This window comes from Oncorhynchus clarkii, chromosome 20 (assembly GCF_045791955.1).
Source record: "Oncorhynchus clarkii lewisi isolate Uvic-CL-2024 chromosome 20, UVic_Ocla_1.0, whole genome shotgun sequence".
Classification (NCBI taxonomy): domain Eukaryota; kingdom Metazoa; phylum Chordata; class Actinopteri; order Salmoniformes; family Salmonidae; genus Oncorhynchus; species Oncorhynchus clarkii.
Window position 1 is genome coordinate 16,342,144 of NC_092166.1, and position 18,747 is coordinate 16,360,890.

The window sequence follows — 18,747 nt, forward strand, 5'->3', positions numbered from 1 at the left end:
GTGTGTCAGAGATAGAGAGTGTGCATTTGTGGGTGTGTGTGTCAGAGATAGAGAGTGTGCGTTTGTGGGTGTGTGTGTCCAGCTGTGGTTATGCATATGACCAGCCACCTGATTCAAATCAATGGTCATGTCCTTGTCAGAATGTTTCTTAGTTTTAGAGTGTTTCTTTGTCAAACGCACAGAGTGCACTGCAGACCCTTTGTTATCCCAAACCCCTGAGAAACAAACCCATGGAGAGGCTGGAGTACAGTCACAGTGCAGCGCACAGGGTGCAATTTTGCACAAAAGTTTGCCCTTGGCATCTGGCAAATGTCTGATTGGTGGTCTGCCTCTAACCTTTAAACTACCTTACTCTAAAGATTCCTGGACCTATCTAATTTTGTGATAGGCCCTTCACTGTCCAGTTCTCTGCATGAATCAGCAAGTAGGGCATGAGTAAATAAATATCCATTGCCACTGGCCACTTGGATTGGATTGTTAAAATGTACCAGTTGTTTGAATGAAACTCGCCTCCATTGTTCTGAGGCTAGAATGGAAAGCAGGACACCCCATCTCATTTCAGGGCCCATAGGGTGCTGTTCTAGGACCAGGTCCCCCAAGCCCATATAATCATATTCATTCTGATCTAAAAGGTCAAACTGATACTATATCAGTACTCCTACTATGAGACTCTTTGGGCCTGATTTAGACTTACGAATTCATGCGATTCCTACGCATGCCTTTCCTACTCACTTCTCAATTGTTGTTATTCAGACTTACCTTATGAAGGCTCGTAACGTGATTTGCAGGCGTGGTTCCCTTGCACACTGAAAACCCTCCCACTTGCTGGCCAACAGATTATCTCGTAGAGTTTTCATTCAATAGGGTTTTCAGTACATTTATCTTAAACCAACACTTTAAATATGGTGTACCTTTAATAAAAATGTTGTTGACAGACTAGAATACATAGAGAGAACGAGTTCCAAAAATAGGGATCAATGAAATAATTTTTTTAAATGATATGTATATTCGTTTCTGTTTCAACACCAACTGGTAGATTAAAAAATACTCACATTGTATAGATTATTTAGGCACCTTTTTGGGTTAGGATGGTATGAATCATTAAAAAAAACTAGTTTGAAGAGCATTCTGCAGTAAATATATTGCTGAATCTAAAATCTAGTTGTTTGATTCCTTCTGAAAATTATCACATTCAGTTCTTTAACCCACGGTAATGTTGGAAGATTGGTGTGCATATATAGAATTATAATAGGGAAAATAGTGTACCACAGTAGCCTATAATGTGCCATGTGTGGGGTATGGCTTGGTAAGCCCTCCGCTTCATAACGATTGAATTAGCCTACATGTCTTTTTTTATATTACCAACTGTCGCTAATGATCCTCAGCAACAACCACACTGCCGTGACGGCGTTTACAGAGAGAACTAAAAGGTAAACAAAACAATGTAATTAAATGGAATGATAATGTAGTCTATACCAACTGAAGGGAACTAACAGTACATTGGCAGTTGAATATGTGTGGTTTTTAGGAAATAATGATAGTCGATACTGATAGTGGGTGTAGCCTATCAGAAAGTCAGGGTAGCCTATAATTAAGACATTCGAGAGTGCTCATCCCTGCAAGTTAAAAGGCTGTACAATTCAAATTCTGCAAAATGGCACAGCATTTCATAAACTTTTCAGTGGGAAAGTTGATATATTGATATGCTTCAGTTTGACTGGTTTCACATTGGTCTCCAGCTATTAGAATGTCAAATATATCTAAAATAAGTGTAATTTATTTTTTAGAATTCTCTTATCCAAATGGGTTACTAATTTCCCTATATATTATGAATAGCTCTTATCAAGTAATAAATGACAGTGTGTGGAGAATGCTGTTATTTCTCTTTGGGTTGCAGACTACCTTAAAATCACATGACTTGGAGATTCCAAAATGTAGCCATTACAACCCCTTCCAATACACTCCCATACATTCTTACTGTAAGATCAGGGAAATAATATTACTTCCAGTCATCGGAGGCTACAATAACAGTGGTTTATTGTGAAAGGATTAAAATAATATTTGATTTCAACAGGTACGTGTTGGCTGAAAAGGACAAGTAACATTAACAAAGGCAGGCTAATCTCTTGTGTTCTTTGCTAGGTCTCATTCGGAGAGCGGCCTGTACTTTAACTCCTGTGTTGGGTAATGTTGACTGTACAAACACCAGTCAAATATGTTTGCTTGGCAGTTAAACTAACAAAAATAAAAAATGTCTCTCTACTCGCTCAGCGTTTCTGTCATTCATATTTCATACAATTGATTCATCAATGATGTTAATATCATTTTATCGGTATGATAGCTTTTCTTCAAAGCGTATTTTACATTTGAGAACCATATTTATAGTACTACCAAGAGTTCAAGTCAAGTCTAATGCTTAAAAAACATTGTTCTATTGATGAAAAATATGACTTTCCTTTGAGTCGAGATGGGCTGTAGAGAATTAACGCTCAATTCAAGATGAACAGTAGCGACATAGATATGGTAGAATACAGAGTGGAGACATGAAACTGAGCAATCAACTGCCTACAACAAAGGTGCAACCATGCATTTGTGCATTGTGGCACTATCTGCTGTGCTAGCTTGACAACTACTATTCATGACAATGACATAAAAAAAGAGATGCCATGAGCATGAATTGAGGTAACAGAAGATTACTGTTCATGTTATTTGATCAGTGCTATATTGTGAGCAGGTGCTATCTATGGGGGAAGCTAAACTGCTGCTTGAGACACCAATTTTTCACCTATAGCATCTGTTGTAATGTATATGGAGTCCATCAGGCAGGTAGCCTACATGTAAACTCAGAAAAAAAAGAAACATCCTCTCACTGTCAACTGCGTTTATTTTCAGCAAACGTAACATGTGTAAATATTTGTATGAAGATAGCAAGATTCAACAACAGACATAAACTGAACAAGTTCCACAGACATGTGACTAACAGAAATAGAATAATGTGTCCCTGAACAAAGGGAGGGTCAAAATCAAAAGTAACAGTCAGAATCTGGTGTGGCCACCAGCTGCATTAAGTACTGCAGTGCATCTCCTCCTCATGGACTGCACCAGATTTGCCAGTTCTTGCTGTGAGATGTTACCCCACTCTTCCACCAAGGCACCTGCAAGTTCCCAGACATTTCTGGGGGGAATGGCCCTAGCCCTCACCCTCCGATCCAACAGGTCCCAGACGTGCTCAATGGGATTGAGATCCGGGCCCTTCGCTTGCCATGGCAGAACACTGACATTCCTGTCTTGCAGGAAATCAAGCACAGAACGAGCAGTATGGATGGTGTCATGCTGGAGGTTTATGTCAGGATGAGCCTGCAGGAAGGGTACCACATGAGAGAGGATGTCTTCCCTGTAATGCACAGCATTGAGATTGCCTGTGTAACGGATGTGAAACTGCTAGCTAGTTAGCGGTGGTGCGCGCTAAATAGCGTTTCAATCGGTGACGTCACTTGCTCTGAGACCTTGTAGTAGTGGTTCCCCTTGCTCTGCAAGGGCTGCGGCTTTTGTGGGGCGATGGGTAACGATGCTTCGTGGGTGACTGTTGTTGATGTGTGCAGAGGGTCCCTGGTTCGCGCCCGGGTATGGGCGAGGGGACGGTCTAAAGTTATACTGTTACACCTGCAATGACAACAAACTCAGTCAGATGATGCTGTGACACACCGCCCCAGACCATGACGGACCCTCCACCTCCAAATCGATCCCGCTCCAGAGTACAGGCCTCGGTGTAACGCTCATTCCTTAGACGTTAAACATAAATCCGACCATCACCCCTGGTGAGACAAAACCGCGATTCGTCAGTGAAGAGCACTTTTTGTCAGTCCTGTCTGATGTTCGGTTGTACCGATCCTGTGCAGGTGTTGTTACACATGGTCTGCCACTACGAGGACGATCAGCTGTCCGTCCTGTCTCCCTGTAGAGCTGTCTTAGGAGTCTCACAGTACGAACATTGCAATGTATTGCCCTGGCCACATCTGCAGTCCTCATGCCTCCTTGCAGCATGCCTAAGGCATGTTCACACAGATGAGCAGGGACCCTGGGAATCTTTCTTTTGGTGTTTTTCAGAGTCAGTAGAAAGGCCTCTTTAGTGTCCTAAGTTTTCATAACTGTGACCTTAATTGCCTACCATCTGTAAGCTGTTAGTGTCTTAACGACCATTCCACAGATGCATGTTCATTAATTGTTTATGGTTCATTGAACAAGCATGGGAAACAGTGTTTAAAGCCTTTACAATGAAGATCTGTGAAGTTATTTGGATTTTTACGAATTATCTTTGAAAGATAGGGTCCTGAAAAAGGGATGTTTCTTTTATTGCTGAATTTAGAACATGGATGGGCAACTTTGGGGTGGGAGCCACAAAAAATATGAACTCATCATGAGGTGCAGCAGTTGCTCATGGATCAGTGTGTCCACATGCTTGCCCCCTCTACTTCATCTGCTGTACCTCACCAGTCTGAAAAAGCTGGATAAGAAAAGGCTCATCCTCAGAAGTGAGGATTTAGTGCCAAGAAGCTTTTGGGAACACAACAAACCCTTGGTTGTTTTCTCCATATATTTTTTTCTTCCGAATGTATTTATTTTATCTTTATTTAACTAGGCAAGTCAGTTAAAGACAAATTCTTATTTTCAATGACGGCTTAGGAACAGTGGGTTAATAAACTGCCTTGTTCAGGGACAGAAATACATATTTTTACCTTGTCAGCTCGGGGATTCAATCTTGCAACCTTTCGGGTTACTAGTCCAACGATCTAACTACTAGGCTACCTGCGTTGTGGAGCTGGGAGGATATACACTCAATTTAATCTAATTTTGCCCTAATTCTCAAGAAAAGATACACCTGTGCCTTTTTTTGCCTGAACTACACATTGCTCAACATTTTGATTAGTGATGATGACTATGCTGCAAACACTTATAGATTGGAAGACTGCTTTGAAATAACAGTTGAAAAACATGAGATATTGCTTAATTTGGACTATTTATTTTGTGAATTTCCATTATGTGGAAATGTCTGAAGTCTGAGTACACACAAAACCACACACACACACAAACAGGGAGTGAGCAACGCGCGCCCACCCGGCCTGTGAACAATTAAACGCGCCATGTAACATATTGGGAAACACTAAACAAACTATGGCCTCTTTTCAGCTAAGTCAGCCCACCGTGGATCCCAGCCTATTGGTTTTGTATAAAAGCCAGAGTTGCCTTCTAAAACGGCCTGCTTTTTCACTCCGGGAATTGTTGACTTGGAGACTTCGAGAACATGAAACTGCTTCTCGTCTCAGCGCTGCTGGGGTGCCTCGGTAAGTGGGTTTATACATGCAAAGACAATTACGCATGGAAAAATATCAATAGACATTGATTGCTTTAATTTATATTTCTCAATTTTATCATAGCATTTATTCTATCCTCAGCTACGGTGTATGCTGCCCCAGCTGAAGGAATGGTTAGATGGTGCGTAAAGTCGGACAAAGAGCTGCAGAAATGCCACGACCTCGCAGCCAATGTGGCGCAGTTTTCATGCGTGAGGAGGGACGACTCTTTGGAATGCATCCAAGCCATCAAGGTGAGAGACTAACTACTTATATCAGAATCTCTACTATTAAACAGTATTTTAATGTGTGACTTTTGTCATTTCTGACTTGTTTCGTGTTCTTGTGCGTTTTACTTTTGCGCCAGCAAGGTCAGTGAATACAAAACTCAATGGAGTTGCATCGTTACGCACATGGCACATGCGCGTAACTCACGCTTTGAACACACCGACAGGGTTCTTGCGCAAAATAGTACGAAGCATCATCTGGATATGTAGGCAAAACAAGTTCCACATTCACCTTCTGCTACCATTTCTGTCAAGCCGTCTACGCATACAGTTCGACGCATACTTTCAATAAATCCAACATATGCACCACACCGAATGCACTGCAACTGCCTCTGCAACGCAATGCTGCAAGGCAAACGCAGCGTTTCATTGGAAGTGAATGTAGTTCTGGTGTACCAAAATGCAAGACGCTGTCGGTGTGTTCGATGTGTCACAGTAAGGTAAAGAGAGCTTTTATTTGTGCATGTTGTAGTTTACAATTTTTTTTTAGGGATAGTTTCTTGAAGTTCGACAAAAGGTTCAAATTACTAGTCTCATGTAGAATAGATAGCAGCCCATCTGTAATTTCCAGCCAGCACCAGTTGATCCGCTTGCATTAACAACCTTGTGAGGTGCAGGTCTATTGTTGGAGTGTTTTCTTTGTTTCTCCTTCATGGATGTCTCTCTTTCTCCCTGCCAGAGGGAAGAGGCTGATGCTATCACTCTGGATGGAGGAGATATTTACATAGCTGGCCTCCACAACTACAACCTGCAGCCCATCATTGCAGAGGACTATGGTGAGGGTAAGCATCTCAAGACCAAGTTCAAGATTTCCTCGACCTTTTCTGTTAAATTGAATATGTTATACATATTGTTCTTTATAAGGCTTAGAGAAATGTTGAATCTATGTCTATTAGTGAATGGAAGAGACTGGGTATACAATGGCCCTTAGCACTTCAGTTGCAAAGATAGGCCAACAGAAAGTCTGCACTTTGAATCGGATCAAATGGTTTCTGCCTGAATCTGGTTTGTGAACGCTGTATTGATGGCCCCTCTCTTGTCCATCAGACTCTGACACCTGCTATTATGCTGTGGCCGTGGCCAAAAAGGGCACTGACTTTGGGTTCCTCAACCTCCGTGGCAAGAAGTCCTGCCACACCGGGTTGGGCAAATCTGCAGGCTGGAACATTCCCATCGGTACCCTGGTGACTGTGGGCCAGATCCAATGGGCCGGCATCGAGGACAGACCTGTGGAGTCGGGTGAGTGGCTGCAGTGCTTTTGGGTAGTTTATTAATTTAATTAATCTAGCAGGGACTATTATGCGTAATAATCAACATCTCAAACTTGATAGATATCTTTTATTTTATTTAACCCTTATTTTACCAGGTAAGTTGACTGAGAACACATTCTCATTTAGAGCAACAACCTGGGGAATAGTTACAGGGGAGATTAATGAGCCAATTGTAAGCTGGGGATGATTAGGTGACTATGATGGTATGAAGGACAGATTGGGAATTTAGCCAGGACACCGGGGTTAACACCTCTACTCTTATGATAAGTGCGATGGGATCTATAGTGACCACAGAGAGTCAGGACACCCGTTTAAAGTCCCATCTGAAAGACAGCACCATACACAGGGCAATGTCTCCAATCATTTGGATATTTCTTTAGACCAGAGGAAAGGGTGCTTCCTACTGGCCCTCCAACACCACTTCCAGCAGCATCTGGTCTCCCATTGTTAGTATAATTTAATTAAGCCAATGTGCTTTCATCAATTGAAAGCCCTTCATCTATTTTATGATTATTTGTAAGATGTCTTGTTTGCATAAAATAGACGCAGACCAGTCTTTAAATAATAGGTAATAGAATTTATTCTCGGAGCGCGCTCTCACTCAAACACATGCATCAGTTTAAATACAGATCATGACGTCATTTCACTGCCTTAACCGAACCCCCTCCTCTCGACAGGACAAAGTAAGGTGAAAAGTTCATTCTAACTTACTAACACACTCCCAGATAACTTTTGACCCTCAACATTATCGATCACCACTGAACTGACAGTTTTAACTAACAGAAACCCTAGGAATGCACTCACTGCCTTATCTAAAAACCCCAGAGCTAAGTTTCAGGTTGGGTCAACCATAGGCTAACGACCTTATGTGTTTACAGTCCACAACCCATTTGTTCCTGCCCAGTTGGAATGGTGTTCTTTAACATTTTATTACTCCTTGTCCTGTCACCCAATTTCTCCTTATGAACTCATATTGTCTATTAAACATAATATAACAGAGTATAAGTTTACTTACAGTTCCATTTAAAATGATTTGTTCAGTCATATTAATCATAATTTCCTAACAATCCACCCTCAAAATGACTTAACAACTCATACCAACATTAAACACTACATGGAAATATCAATGATCTCCTAGAAGAAGACAATCAATACATGTATGTACATAATCAACTTCCATGACTGTTCTATCCTACATCAGAATCTTAATTCTACTTATCAGGATTTTCTGTTAATCTTCATGAAAAAACAGTCTATACATTGAAATAAGAAAACATCTAAATTTCCTAAACATCAAATATGGTCTCCTCGCGAGTGAAAGGATCCGGATTCTTCTATTACGTCCAAGCCATGTATTTTGTGTTCCACTGGTCAGAGCTTAGGATTGGTCCATATATCTCCATCTGAAGTGTCATCAATTTTTCCAGAGTCCTGGAAATGATAACTTTCATACATACACGCAATCAACCACGTCTGTACAAAACTAACACAGTCACACAGGTGAAGGTAGCCCATAACACAGTAATCATAACATTTTTCCATCTTTCAAACACACTGTCAACCCAATTAGCCAAAGAAGTATCCCCCCCTGAGTTTATTTCCAACTCGTGAACTAGGGTGTGTAAACCAGACAAGGCCTTGGTCACTGATCCATCCTAACTGTATATCCTGGAGTCAAAGTACCTATACACTCCCACCCTCTTCAGCCAGCAAACATCCAAGACTATTCTATTCTGCCTAGTCATTCATTACATCTCTAAAATAATTGGTGAAGCGCTGTGGATTTTTAATAGATATAATTGATCCAATCCACATTCTCATTGAGAGTGGACCACCAAAAAGTACTTGACTCTAATCCTGCCAGGATCTAATTTATAGCTTTGATCTCATCTGCCACCCTTGGATCCACAATGTTATTAATACAAACCCTATCATCAAAAGACCCAGTCGGAGTACTTCTTTTCTCCCGTTTAGTCAACACCATGTCATGGTGTTGAATGAGCGTAAAAAGCATTCTCAAAATGTTTCAGTACACATACCTCTGTTCAATTAGCCAGTAATACTCCGCCATCATGTCATTCTCCCACACATTCAACAGATGTGAGCCCTGAGTCTCCTTATCTTACTGAAATCCCCAGATCTCAACCATCCTGCCAAATCACTCATTGATCACATCAGAAGTAACATTATCTGTCCTATTGCAGTACTGATTTTACCTCACATATTTCTCAGGAGTACTTTACTGAATCAAACAATAAACAGTCTCTCGTTGCCTCTGTGTAAGGAGGAAGCTCAGATTTCAGAAGAACATGTGGATATAAATAGTGCAAATCCATACAACTTATTATCTGGCTTTCCTGCTTCCATGAATAGCTTTACCATACAGGCTGTTCCCTTAGGTGAATAATTCAATTTCTGAACTATCCACACCGGCTCTTGGCTCTGGACAACTCCACAGTCAGTATCTGCTTTGTCAGGGACCATGATTGTATTCTGCTGCCTATAGAGCAACCAGCTGCTCTTAACTTTTTCTACCTGGAATGCACTAGGTTATCAACTGAAACCCTTACTTTCACTACACTCCATCTACTTCCATGCTGGGTATGTAGATTTATGTAGCCTTCTCACATGGTGTGAGCTATAACTTGTTTCCATGAACTACACAGAGACTTGCATATATGTCTTCCATAATAGCTACTCTTAGTCCTGAACTGCCAATGAGTCAAACACCACTTGGTCTACATAGAACTCCACTAAAACATCCCTCCCTATCCTACTCTCACTTCCTGTTTATCCAGATCAAGTGATCTCTTATGCTTGGTTAATACTAATTTCTCGTTTAATTATGTCAATATTACCCTCTGGCCTTCTCGGGTTCATGTTGTAGGAATAAGATCTCCAACCATACAGCTTAGGATGGACAGCTCACCTATAAAGCCCCACCCTCTTCCAGAAAACACATCCTTAGCAAGAGTCAGACACATTTTCACTTCTATGAACAAGAACAGTGAGGAAAGGACAGGTAAGGTATTTTTCATTCGAGAGATGGCCCCCAGAATTCTGTTAATTCCAGTTCTCCTCTCGAACTCTGTTATTGTTCGACAGTGACAATATGTCTTACCCTCCCGCAGTGTGATATGAATCCGGGTATATCTTTCTGCTAGCTGTCACCAGGAGTCATTGGTATGGTACCCCCAACAGGCCTCAGGGATTGGATTGAGTGACTTCACCTGTAATTCACCTGTAGTGCATAAAATCTTGGACATACAGGTTTGGTTAACAAACAGTTTCTCATTTGTTCTATTATTAGCTAATAATTTTATTTTTTATTTTTTATCAGTTAATTATCCCGTAGGTCACATCCTATTCTAGAACACAATTTACCCATCCCCCCTTTGTTACCTGGCTCTGCCCAGGTAACAACCTTGCCTACTCTTAAACAATGACTTAGGTAAGATTAGTAAATCATGTAGGAGCGCCCCTTTCATTTTCCAAATGTCCAATTCTCCCTTGGGCGTCCATTCATGTCAATCCTGTACCAATACTCTGTCAAGTTTCTTATCTACTTTAAAGAAGTTTCTGTGCTACTTATATATTTTCTTAAATATATATATTTACCGATTTAAACCGTAACCCTTTTCTCTCATGCCTCTCAAATACCACTAAGCTCCTAACTGTTTGACTTTATCTAAAATCATTGATTTTAGAAAAAACATATCTATGAGTGACAATCTCTAAAGTCCTTACATTTCCTTAATCAATCTATCTTAATCCTAACAATAATCCTAAATCATCACAGATGTCCTATATTCCTGTTAAATGTAATACTATTTAAAAACTTGTAATAATCAAACAAAGTCTAATAAATGCTAACCATATCAAAATCCTTCCTACACTAACAAGCCCTTTCCTTCAGGGACCCTCAGTATTCTATCTGATAATAACATGAATTTAATATATGTTGCAAAGTGTGGAATACCTTATCTACAGTAATTTATCACCCCTAAGAACTGAAACTTATTTTTCTATGTTATTCCCTGCCCTATTGGCTTAATATATCTCCTATCCAAACCTCAATGCATCTTATTTTCCCCTATTTATTCTCAATGATAAAAAGGAATTTTTTTCTCCGTTACAATACCAAATCATTAATAGCCCATTCAAAAACTTCACAGCTAATATTGTAAATCAGAATCCTGAAACACTTTCTTTTCAGTGATTCAAACAATAATTCCAAACCCCTAACCAAAACTCCATTATAATGAATTTACCTTAAAACTAGTAACTCAATAGGACCACATTCATTATACCAATGACTCTCCCCTGAGGCTGATCAGACCTCAGAAGACAGTCATGATAAGGTCAATAAGTCAACCCACCCTTTTATAGTCAAGTTCTATACTACATTAGACATATTAAAGAACCCTTTATCCTTAAAATCAAAATTCACTTGTATAATCTAAAACTAATAAAATAAAAACTCATAAAGTTCCATATTTGAGCGTGCCTCTTTAAAATACCTTTGCACCAAAACAAATAGTCCTAACAAATGTTTTATGTGTATATATTTGCAAACCTTAATGATTAATCAAAACTTCCAGGCCTTTTTCAATTTGGTCGTTTATGGCCTCATTCTCCCCAAGATTATAATCCCAGATATTTAATAAAAATGTAGCGTATTTTTCCTTGGCTCCTTCACTGCCTGAGCCTCTGTCCAGACTCTCTCCAATTTCTGTTCCCTCTCTTTAATGATAATCTGTATGTATTCTCCTTCCTGGAAACCTCATCTATAGTTGACTTTTGATTTGGACATTACATTTCACCCGTATACAATTATAAGCTCATTATAAACTATTGTTCCTTGGGACTTTCAACGTTAATTAATATCTCATATCTCACTACTTCTAGAATTAGTTTCCCTCTCCTCCCTGGATATTAATCTCTTTCAGTATTGAATGGGTTCAGTGATTAGGTTCGCCTAGAATTGCTCTGCCTCCTCACCAAGCCTAATTTATCCTCACCTGTTTTAATATATCTATCTGCTACTTTTCATAGTCAGACTACTTCCCATATTACAGATAGACTATTAGGTAAAAACTTTATTTAGGTATGTTTATTGAATTAATGGCTATCCTATTTGTACAGAATGAACGTCCCATCTAACAATACTTACTATATCCCACCCTTAAAAAATCTTTCGGTTTGCAAGGCCAAGATTGATTAAGTCCTAGTTTACTTTCGGTAGTGCACCTTACCACGAGTCATTTCAGACTCGCTTCCTTCCTATCGATTTTGGTTACCCACAAAGTAGAAACCCATTGTATTTGTTCAAAATATTCAAGCAACTATCATTGATTAAATCCAAACTCCTTTAGCACATTCAATCAAAAATATCTTAAATAATTCCTCCCAAATTCGAGAATAAAGTCCATTTACCTTCGTCCTGTAGACTGGGAAAAGCAATGCCGGTTCGATTCCGTCACGTTCTCTGTCGACCTAAGATATATATACCGGCCTGTTATTAAACCTCTGCTGGAGGCCAGGACTTTTAAACTACGAGTCCAACCTCGTCCGTGCGCACGGTTTTCGGCTTTTCCCTTCGGACGACAGAGAAGTTTGTGGAATCCGGCTCGAAGGACCAATTGTTAGTATAATTTAATTAAGCCAATGTGCTTTCATCAATTGAAAGCCCTTCATCTATTTTATGATTATTTGTAAGATGTCTTGTTTGCATAAAATAGACGCAGACCAGTCTTTAAATAATAGGTAATAGAATTTATTCTCGGAGCGCGCTCTCACTCAAACACATGCATCAGTTTAAATACAGATCATGACGTCATTTCACTGCCTTAACCGAACCCCCTCCTCTCGACAGGACAAAGTAAGGTGAAAAGTTCATTCTAACTTACTAACACACTCCCAGATAACTTTTGACCCTCAACATTATCGATCACCACTGAACTGACAGTTTTAACTAACAGAAACCCTAGGAATGCACTCACTGCCTTATCTAAAAACCCCAGAGCTAAGTTTCAGGTTGGGTCAACCATAGGCTAACGACCTTATGTGTTTACAGTCCACAACCCATTTGTTCCTGCCCAGTTGGAATGGTGTTCTTTAACATTTTATTACTCCTTGTCCTGTCACCCAATTTCTCCTTATGAACTCATATTGTCTATTAAACATAATATAACAGAGTATAAGTTTACTTACAGTTCCATTTAAAATGATTTGTTCAGTCATATTAATCATAATTTCCTAACACCCATCCAGGGACTGATCAGGACCAACCCTGCTTAGCTTCAGTGGCAAGCCATCAGTGGGATGCAGGGTGGTATGCTGCTGGCCCAAACAGTTGCCGTAGTCAATTGTTACCCAGTGGGGAATGTTTGGATTGTTGTGTTTATTCCTCTCTGTCAGTTGGTTAAATATGTGTTGTATATGCTGTACGTTCTGAATATAGCGTACAGGGACTGTGTGCTGGTATGCTTAATCCAATCATAGGGTTTTCATAGTCTGCGTGTGTGTATTTGTTTTGCAGCGGTGAGCGACTTCTTCAATGCCAGCTGTGCTCCAGGAGCCAATAAGGATTCTAAACTGTGCCAGTTGTGTAAGGTAGACTGCTCCAGATCTCACAATGAGCCCTACTATGACTATGCCGGGGCCTTCCAGTGAGTACCAGTCTTTTCCTACCCCTTACCATCTCTGAATAACTCCATGCTCTGTACACCCATACCTCTCAATCTACCCTATTTGGAATCTGCAGATATGTGTATCCTTTCTCCTTCTATCAGTACTCTCTATCTCCCTCTACCTGCTCTGGATTGGTCACTAACTGTGTGTATTTTCGCCTCACGAGGTGCCTGAAGGATGGAGCAGGAGAGGTTGCCTTCATCAAGCACCTGACTGTACCTGGTGAGTTTTTAAAGAATTAGCTACTATACCAATATTGAATTACAACTGTAAAATGCTAACTCTGGATCTAGAATTACAATTGTGGCAAAACTATGTTAATGTTTAGTGTAAATGTTCAAACCACTCACACGTCACCTACTATACAACCTCCTATTACCTGCTTGCAGCCGCAGAGAAGGCAAGCTATGAGTTGCTGTGCAAGGATAACACCAGAGCTCCCATCGACAGCTACAAGACCTGCCACCTGTCCAGAGTACCCGCCCACGCTGTGGTCAGCCGCAAGAACCCCGAGCTGGCCAATCGCATCTACAGCAAGCTGATGGCCGTCGAGGTACTGGACATTACTGTCACCTGTCATCCCTGTCACCTGAGTACTGATCTAGGATCAGTTGAGCCTTATAGAGCATTATGAATATGACCATGGGTATCATTTAGCAAGCTTTTTCAGCATTTACTTTTACATTGTTTCTTGAACAATCAGTCTCGCAGAATGCTCAGCCATTGTTTGACACTCGCTATAGGTGGCATGAATTTTTCACAGCAGAAGTTTTAAACATTCTCCCCACAACTGTACAGAAATGTGATCAAATTTGCCATTGTGCTTTTAAAAACGGCCATGGCCCAGTTCCAACATCTCCAAATCATACAGCAAATGAGGGTGTTTCTGTTACCATCATAGGCGATAAGGGCATTTCCAGGCGGGGTTGTAACACTCGTTCACGAACACAGAAATATAGTACGGCTCTGCTTTATTAAGGAAAACATGCCATATGTTTGATAAATCCAAATACTTTGTTGCACACAAATCCTAGAAGCTCCACGTACACTAGAATTTAGTGAGACATTAACACGCGCTTGATAAATGAGGCCCCACGTCCCAAATTAGCATTCCTACGCTGAGATTTTTCTGAATAAGGGCCCTGGAGACTTTTCTGACCATGTGACCTTGGGGCCCAGAGTGTTTCCACCTCAGGTCACATGTTCAGGATAAACTCTTGGCCCTAAACATCACAACTGACACTGACCAGGATTAACAAAATCACACAAGAATGTGTGTTCACTCATTTGTGCCCCAACAGAACTTCAACCTGTTCTCCTCCGATGGTTATGCTGCCAAGAACCTGATGTTCAAGGACTCCACTCAGAAACTAGTGCAGCTGCCAATGACCACCGACTCCTTCCTCTACCTGGGAGCTGAGTACATGAGCACTATACGCTCCCTGACAAAAGGTGAGGCCACACATGCATGCACACACACATACTTTTACAAGCACACACACGTCTCAGACTGTTAGGTCATTGCTATCTCCCCAACATTTGCTTTTCAGCGCAGGCCACAGGTACCACCTCCAGGGCCATCAAATGGTGTGCCGTGGGCCATAACGAGAAAGTCAAGTGTGACGCCTGGACAATCAACAGCTTCACAGATGGTGACTCCAGGATCGAATGCCAGGACGCACCCACAGTGGATGAATGCATCAAGAAGATCATGGTAAGGCTATGGGAGAAGAGATGTCCTCTGTGTCCTCGCTAGCTCTGTTGGTAGAGCATGACATGATAGTGGGTTCATTTCAAGGGACCACCCATAGGTAAACAATTTATACACGCATGACTAAGTCGCTTTGGAGAAGAGCGTCTGCTAATTATATATAATATTATTACTAGAGGGTGGGGGTGGATAAAAAAAAATATTAACAAGGTGCTATGTTCACTTTATAGTTTGTCCTTTCGCAAGTAATTCCCTTAATCTAATTTTCTTTCATTCTTTCCTTTCTGCTATTTCTATTTTGTTTCCTCTTTCCACAGCGTAAAGAGGCAGATGCCATAGCGGTGGATGGTGGGGAGGTGTTCACTGCTGGAAAATGTGGTCTGGTCCCTGTCATGGTGGAGCAGTATGATGCAGGTATGACACACACACACACACACATATCATCGATGTGTTTTCCCCTCTCTCTTTCTATCCTCTCCTGCTCTGCCTCAACAATGTTAACATGCTGATTTTCTCTCTCTCCTCACAGTTCGGTGCAGCGCCCCTGGTGGTAAGTACACATGCTTACACCTGCTCCCTTACCAAACACACACCATACTATAATGCTACAGTAAGATTTATTGGGCCGGCTTCCCGGACCCCGATCAAGACTAGTGTTGGACTTTCTCTTTCACCTCTTCCCTCTGTGTCCTCTCAGAGGCGTCATCCTACTTTGCGGTGGCGGTGGCAAAGAAGGGATCTGGGGTGACCTGGAATACCCTGCAGGGCAAGAGGTCATGCCACACCGGCTTGGGCAGGACCGCAGGCTGGAACATACCCATGGGTCTTATCCATAAGGAGACTAACAACTGCGACTTCAGTGAGTGGGCAGCTGTGTGTGTGTTTATAATGTGTCATTCTATACTTGTGTACTGGTATGTCTATGAATGTAGTATATCTCATACTGTGTCTCCTTCCCAAATTCAGCCACATACTTCAGTAAGGGCTGTGCTCCTGGATTTGAGGTGGATTCTCCTTTCTGTGCCCAGTGTAAGGGCGGTGGGCAGTCCGTGGGAGGAGATAGTGCCAGGTGCAAAGCCAGCTCTGAAGAGCAGTACTACGGCTATACCGGAGCATTCAGGTACGGGGTGCCACCACAATGGTGGATTCAATAGTGGAGCTGATAGTTGAGTCCTTCACCACAATATTTCTAATAGTGATGGCGGACTATACAAAACAAAATATATTTGTTGGCCTATAGTATATTTCTCACTCTTTTATATATCTAATGTTCTGTCTTGATATATCCTTCCAGATGTCTGGTTGAAGGTGCTGGAGATGTTGCCTTCATTAAACACACTATTGTACCAGAGAACACTGATGGTAAGTGTGTTTCTTATCCACATACAGATGTTCTGCTGCCCTATTTTCATCTCTCTCTCCTCCGCTTCACTCCTCTCACTCCTAGAGATGAATCTCAACTCATCGTTATGGCTCTCTGTCTCTGTGGCTCTCTGTACCTGTGGCTCTCTGTATCTGAAAACAAAGTCTTCAACTCTCTCCTTTCTATCTATCCATCCTTCCCTGTAGGTAGTGGTCCAGTTTGGGCACAGGACCTGAAGTCCTCTGACTTTGAACTACTCTGCCAGGATGGTACTACCCAGCCAGTCACAAAGTTCCGTGACTGCCACCTGGCCAAGGTGCCCGCCCATGCTGTGATAACACGCCCAGAGTCCCGTGGAGAGGTTGTGTCCATCCTTCTGGAGCAGCAGGTGGGTGTTAAGACTTATAGCCAGACCTGTTTCTGCTTAAGACAACTCCTTAGTCAGTTTAGCCAAGGATGAGCAACTCTAGTACTAGAGGGATACAGAGTTTAAGGTTTTGTCTCAGCCCAGCACTAACCCACTGGAACATAAGCCTGTGCATACTGTGGCCCATTTCCACCCATGATCCCAAGCTGATCTAAGATCAGTTTTGGTTCATTGGGGGGGAGGGGGTCTATTAAATACACATTTAGTGTAAGAAATGGTCTAAAATATAATTAAAGGTTTATCATTGATTTAACCACCAAGTAAATATTTTCTCCCTGTGTTTAGGCCAGGTTCGGCTCAAGCGGCAGCGATTCCTCATTTAATATGTTCCAGTCAGATTTGGGAAAGAACTCGCTCTTCAAGGATTCCACAAAGTGTCTCCAGGAGATCCCAAGCGGCACCACATTCCAGGATTTCCTTGGGGAAGAGTACATGATCGCCATGCAATCGCTCAGGGAGTGCTCCAACAGTACCTCAGGTAGAGTCCCATTACGTGACAACCTTACACACACATGTGCACACACACTGTATAAAGGACATATCTGCATCTGAAGCTAAAACCTGTTCTCCCATTCTCCCCTCAGATTTGGAGAAGGCATGCACTTTCCATTCCTGCCAGCAGAAGAAATAGTGGAGCTTACCTTTGTGGCAAACACACACTCTCTCTCCCAACCCCTCAACACTCAAGAAACCTAAGCAGTGACTGTAGATGAAACTGTGAATTCAGTTGAGAAGTTTTGTGCAAAACAATCTTGTATGAAAATGTGCTTTTACGTTCCTTTGATAAAACAAGTGTTAAATGAATTACGCTAAATTACTACTACTGTTTACCTTGTAGTTGAATTGTTAACCAAACCATAACCAGTTCTTGAAGTATTTCTAGGAGATTACAGGTTTCTGAAATAATAAAATCACCTTTTCTATTCGCCGTCCTGCTCATAAATTGCAGTCTAACCAAACACTGAGGTCCAATTCACATTTGTTTTGGTTGTTGTTCAATGAATTGGCCAACAGCTTTGGCTTACTTTCTTGAAATAAAGTGTACCCTTTTTCACAAGCTATCTTTTGTAATTATTGTATTGATGTATATCTATAAAGTAATAGGTTTTATTAGTTTGTCAGACATGGTACCCAGCTTTGGTTTCTCATGAACACTCATGCAAATATATATATATACAGTGCCTTGCGAAAGTATTCGGCCCCCTTGAACTTTGCAACCTTTTGCCACATTTCAGGCTTCAAACATAAAGATATAAAACTGTATTTTTGTGAAGAATCAACAACAAGTGGGACACAATCATGAAGTGGAACAACATTTATTGGATATTTCAAACTTTTTTAACAAATTGAAAAATTGGGCGTGCAAAATTATTCAGCCCCCTTAAGTTAATACTTTGTAGCGCCACCTTTTGCTGCAATTACAGCTGTAAGTCGCTTGGGGTATGTCTCTATCAGTTTTGCATATCGAGAGACAGACATTTTTTCCCATTCCTCCTTGCAAAACAGCTCGAGCTCAATGAGGTTGGATGGAGAGCATTTGTGAACAGCAGTTTTCAGTTCTTTCCACAGATTCTCGATTGGATTCAGGTCTGGACTTTGACTTGGCCATTCTAACACCTGGATATGTTTATTTTTGAACCATTC

At 41.2% G+C, this 18,747-nt stretch overlaps 1 protein-coding gene across 3 annotated transcripts; it reads left to right on the top strand.

Annotated features, from left to right (window-relative positions):
• The first annotated feature begins 1,367 nt into the window (after nucleotides 1-1,367).
• LOC139376013 (transferrin-a) lies at nucleotides 1,368-18,162 on the top strand. Of its 3 annotated transcripts, none has more exons than XM_071118057.1 (18): nucleotides 1,368-1,430; nucleotides 5,188-5,342; nucleotides 5,454-5,605; nucleotides 6,318-6,420; nucleotides 6,686-6,877; nucleotides 13,451-13,580; nucleotides 13,769-13,824; nucleotides 13,992-14,155; nucleotides 14,904-15,054; nucleotides 15,153-15,316; nucleotides 15,631-15,727; nucleotides 15,843-15,863; nucleotides 16,011-16,172; nucleotides 16,280-16,433; nucleotides 16,608-16,675; nucleotides 16,883-17,064; nucleotides 17,389-17,581; nucleotides 17,688-18,162. In XM_071118057.1, exons 2-18 carry the CDS (start codon nucleotides 5,303-5,305, stop codon nucleotides 17,732-17,734), a joined length of 2,076 nt encoding a protein of 691 aa, XP_070974158.1. In that variant the 5' UTR covers nucleotides 1,368-1,430; nucleotides 5,188-5,302; the 3' UTR covers nucleotides 17,735-18,162. The 3 variants fall into 3 exon arrangements, with proteins under 3 accessions (XP_070974158.1, XP_070974156.1, XP_070974157.1); XM_071118055.1 differs by lacking the exon at nucleotides 1,368-1,430 and adding an exon at nucleotides 1,996-2,074 and having other exon boundaries at nucleotides 5,436-5,605; XM_071118056.1 differs by lacking the exon at nucleotides 1,368-1,430 and adding an exon at nucleotides 2,007-2,074.
• Nucleotides 18,163-18,747: the final 585 nt, after the last annotated feature.

What these genes read in the sequence shown, in the direction of transcription:
- LOC139376013 (XM_071118055.1), top strand. Translation starts at nt 5,303, where the DNA reads ATGAAACTGCTTCTCGTCTCAGCGCTGCTGGGGTGCCTCG. An exon ending in TGTACCAGAGAACACTGATG is followed by an intron (nt 16,676 to 16,882) that starts GTAAGTGTGTTT and finishes CCTTCCCTGTAG; the next exon opens with GTAGTGGTCCAGTTTGGGCA. An exon ending in GTGCTCCAACAGTACCTCAG is followed by an intron (nt 17,582 to 17,687) that starts GTAGAGTCCCAT and finishes TTCTCCCCTCAG; the next exon opens with ATTTGGAGAAGGCATGCACT.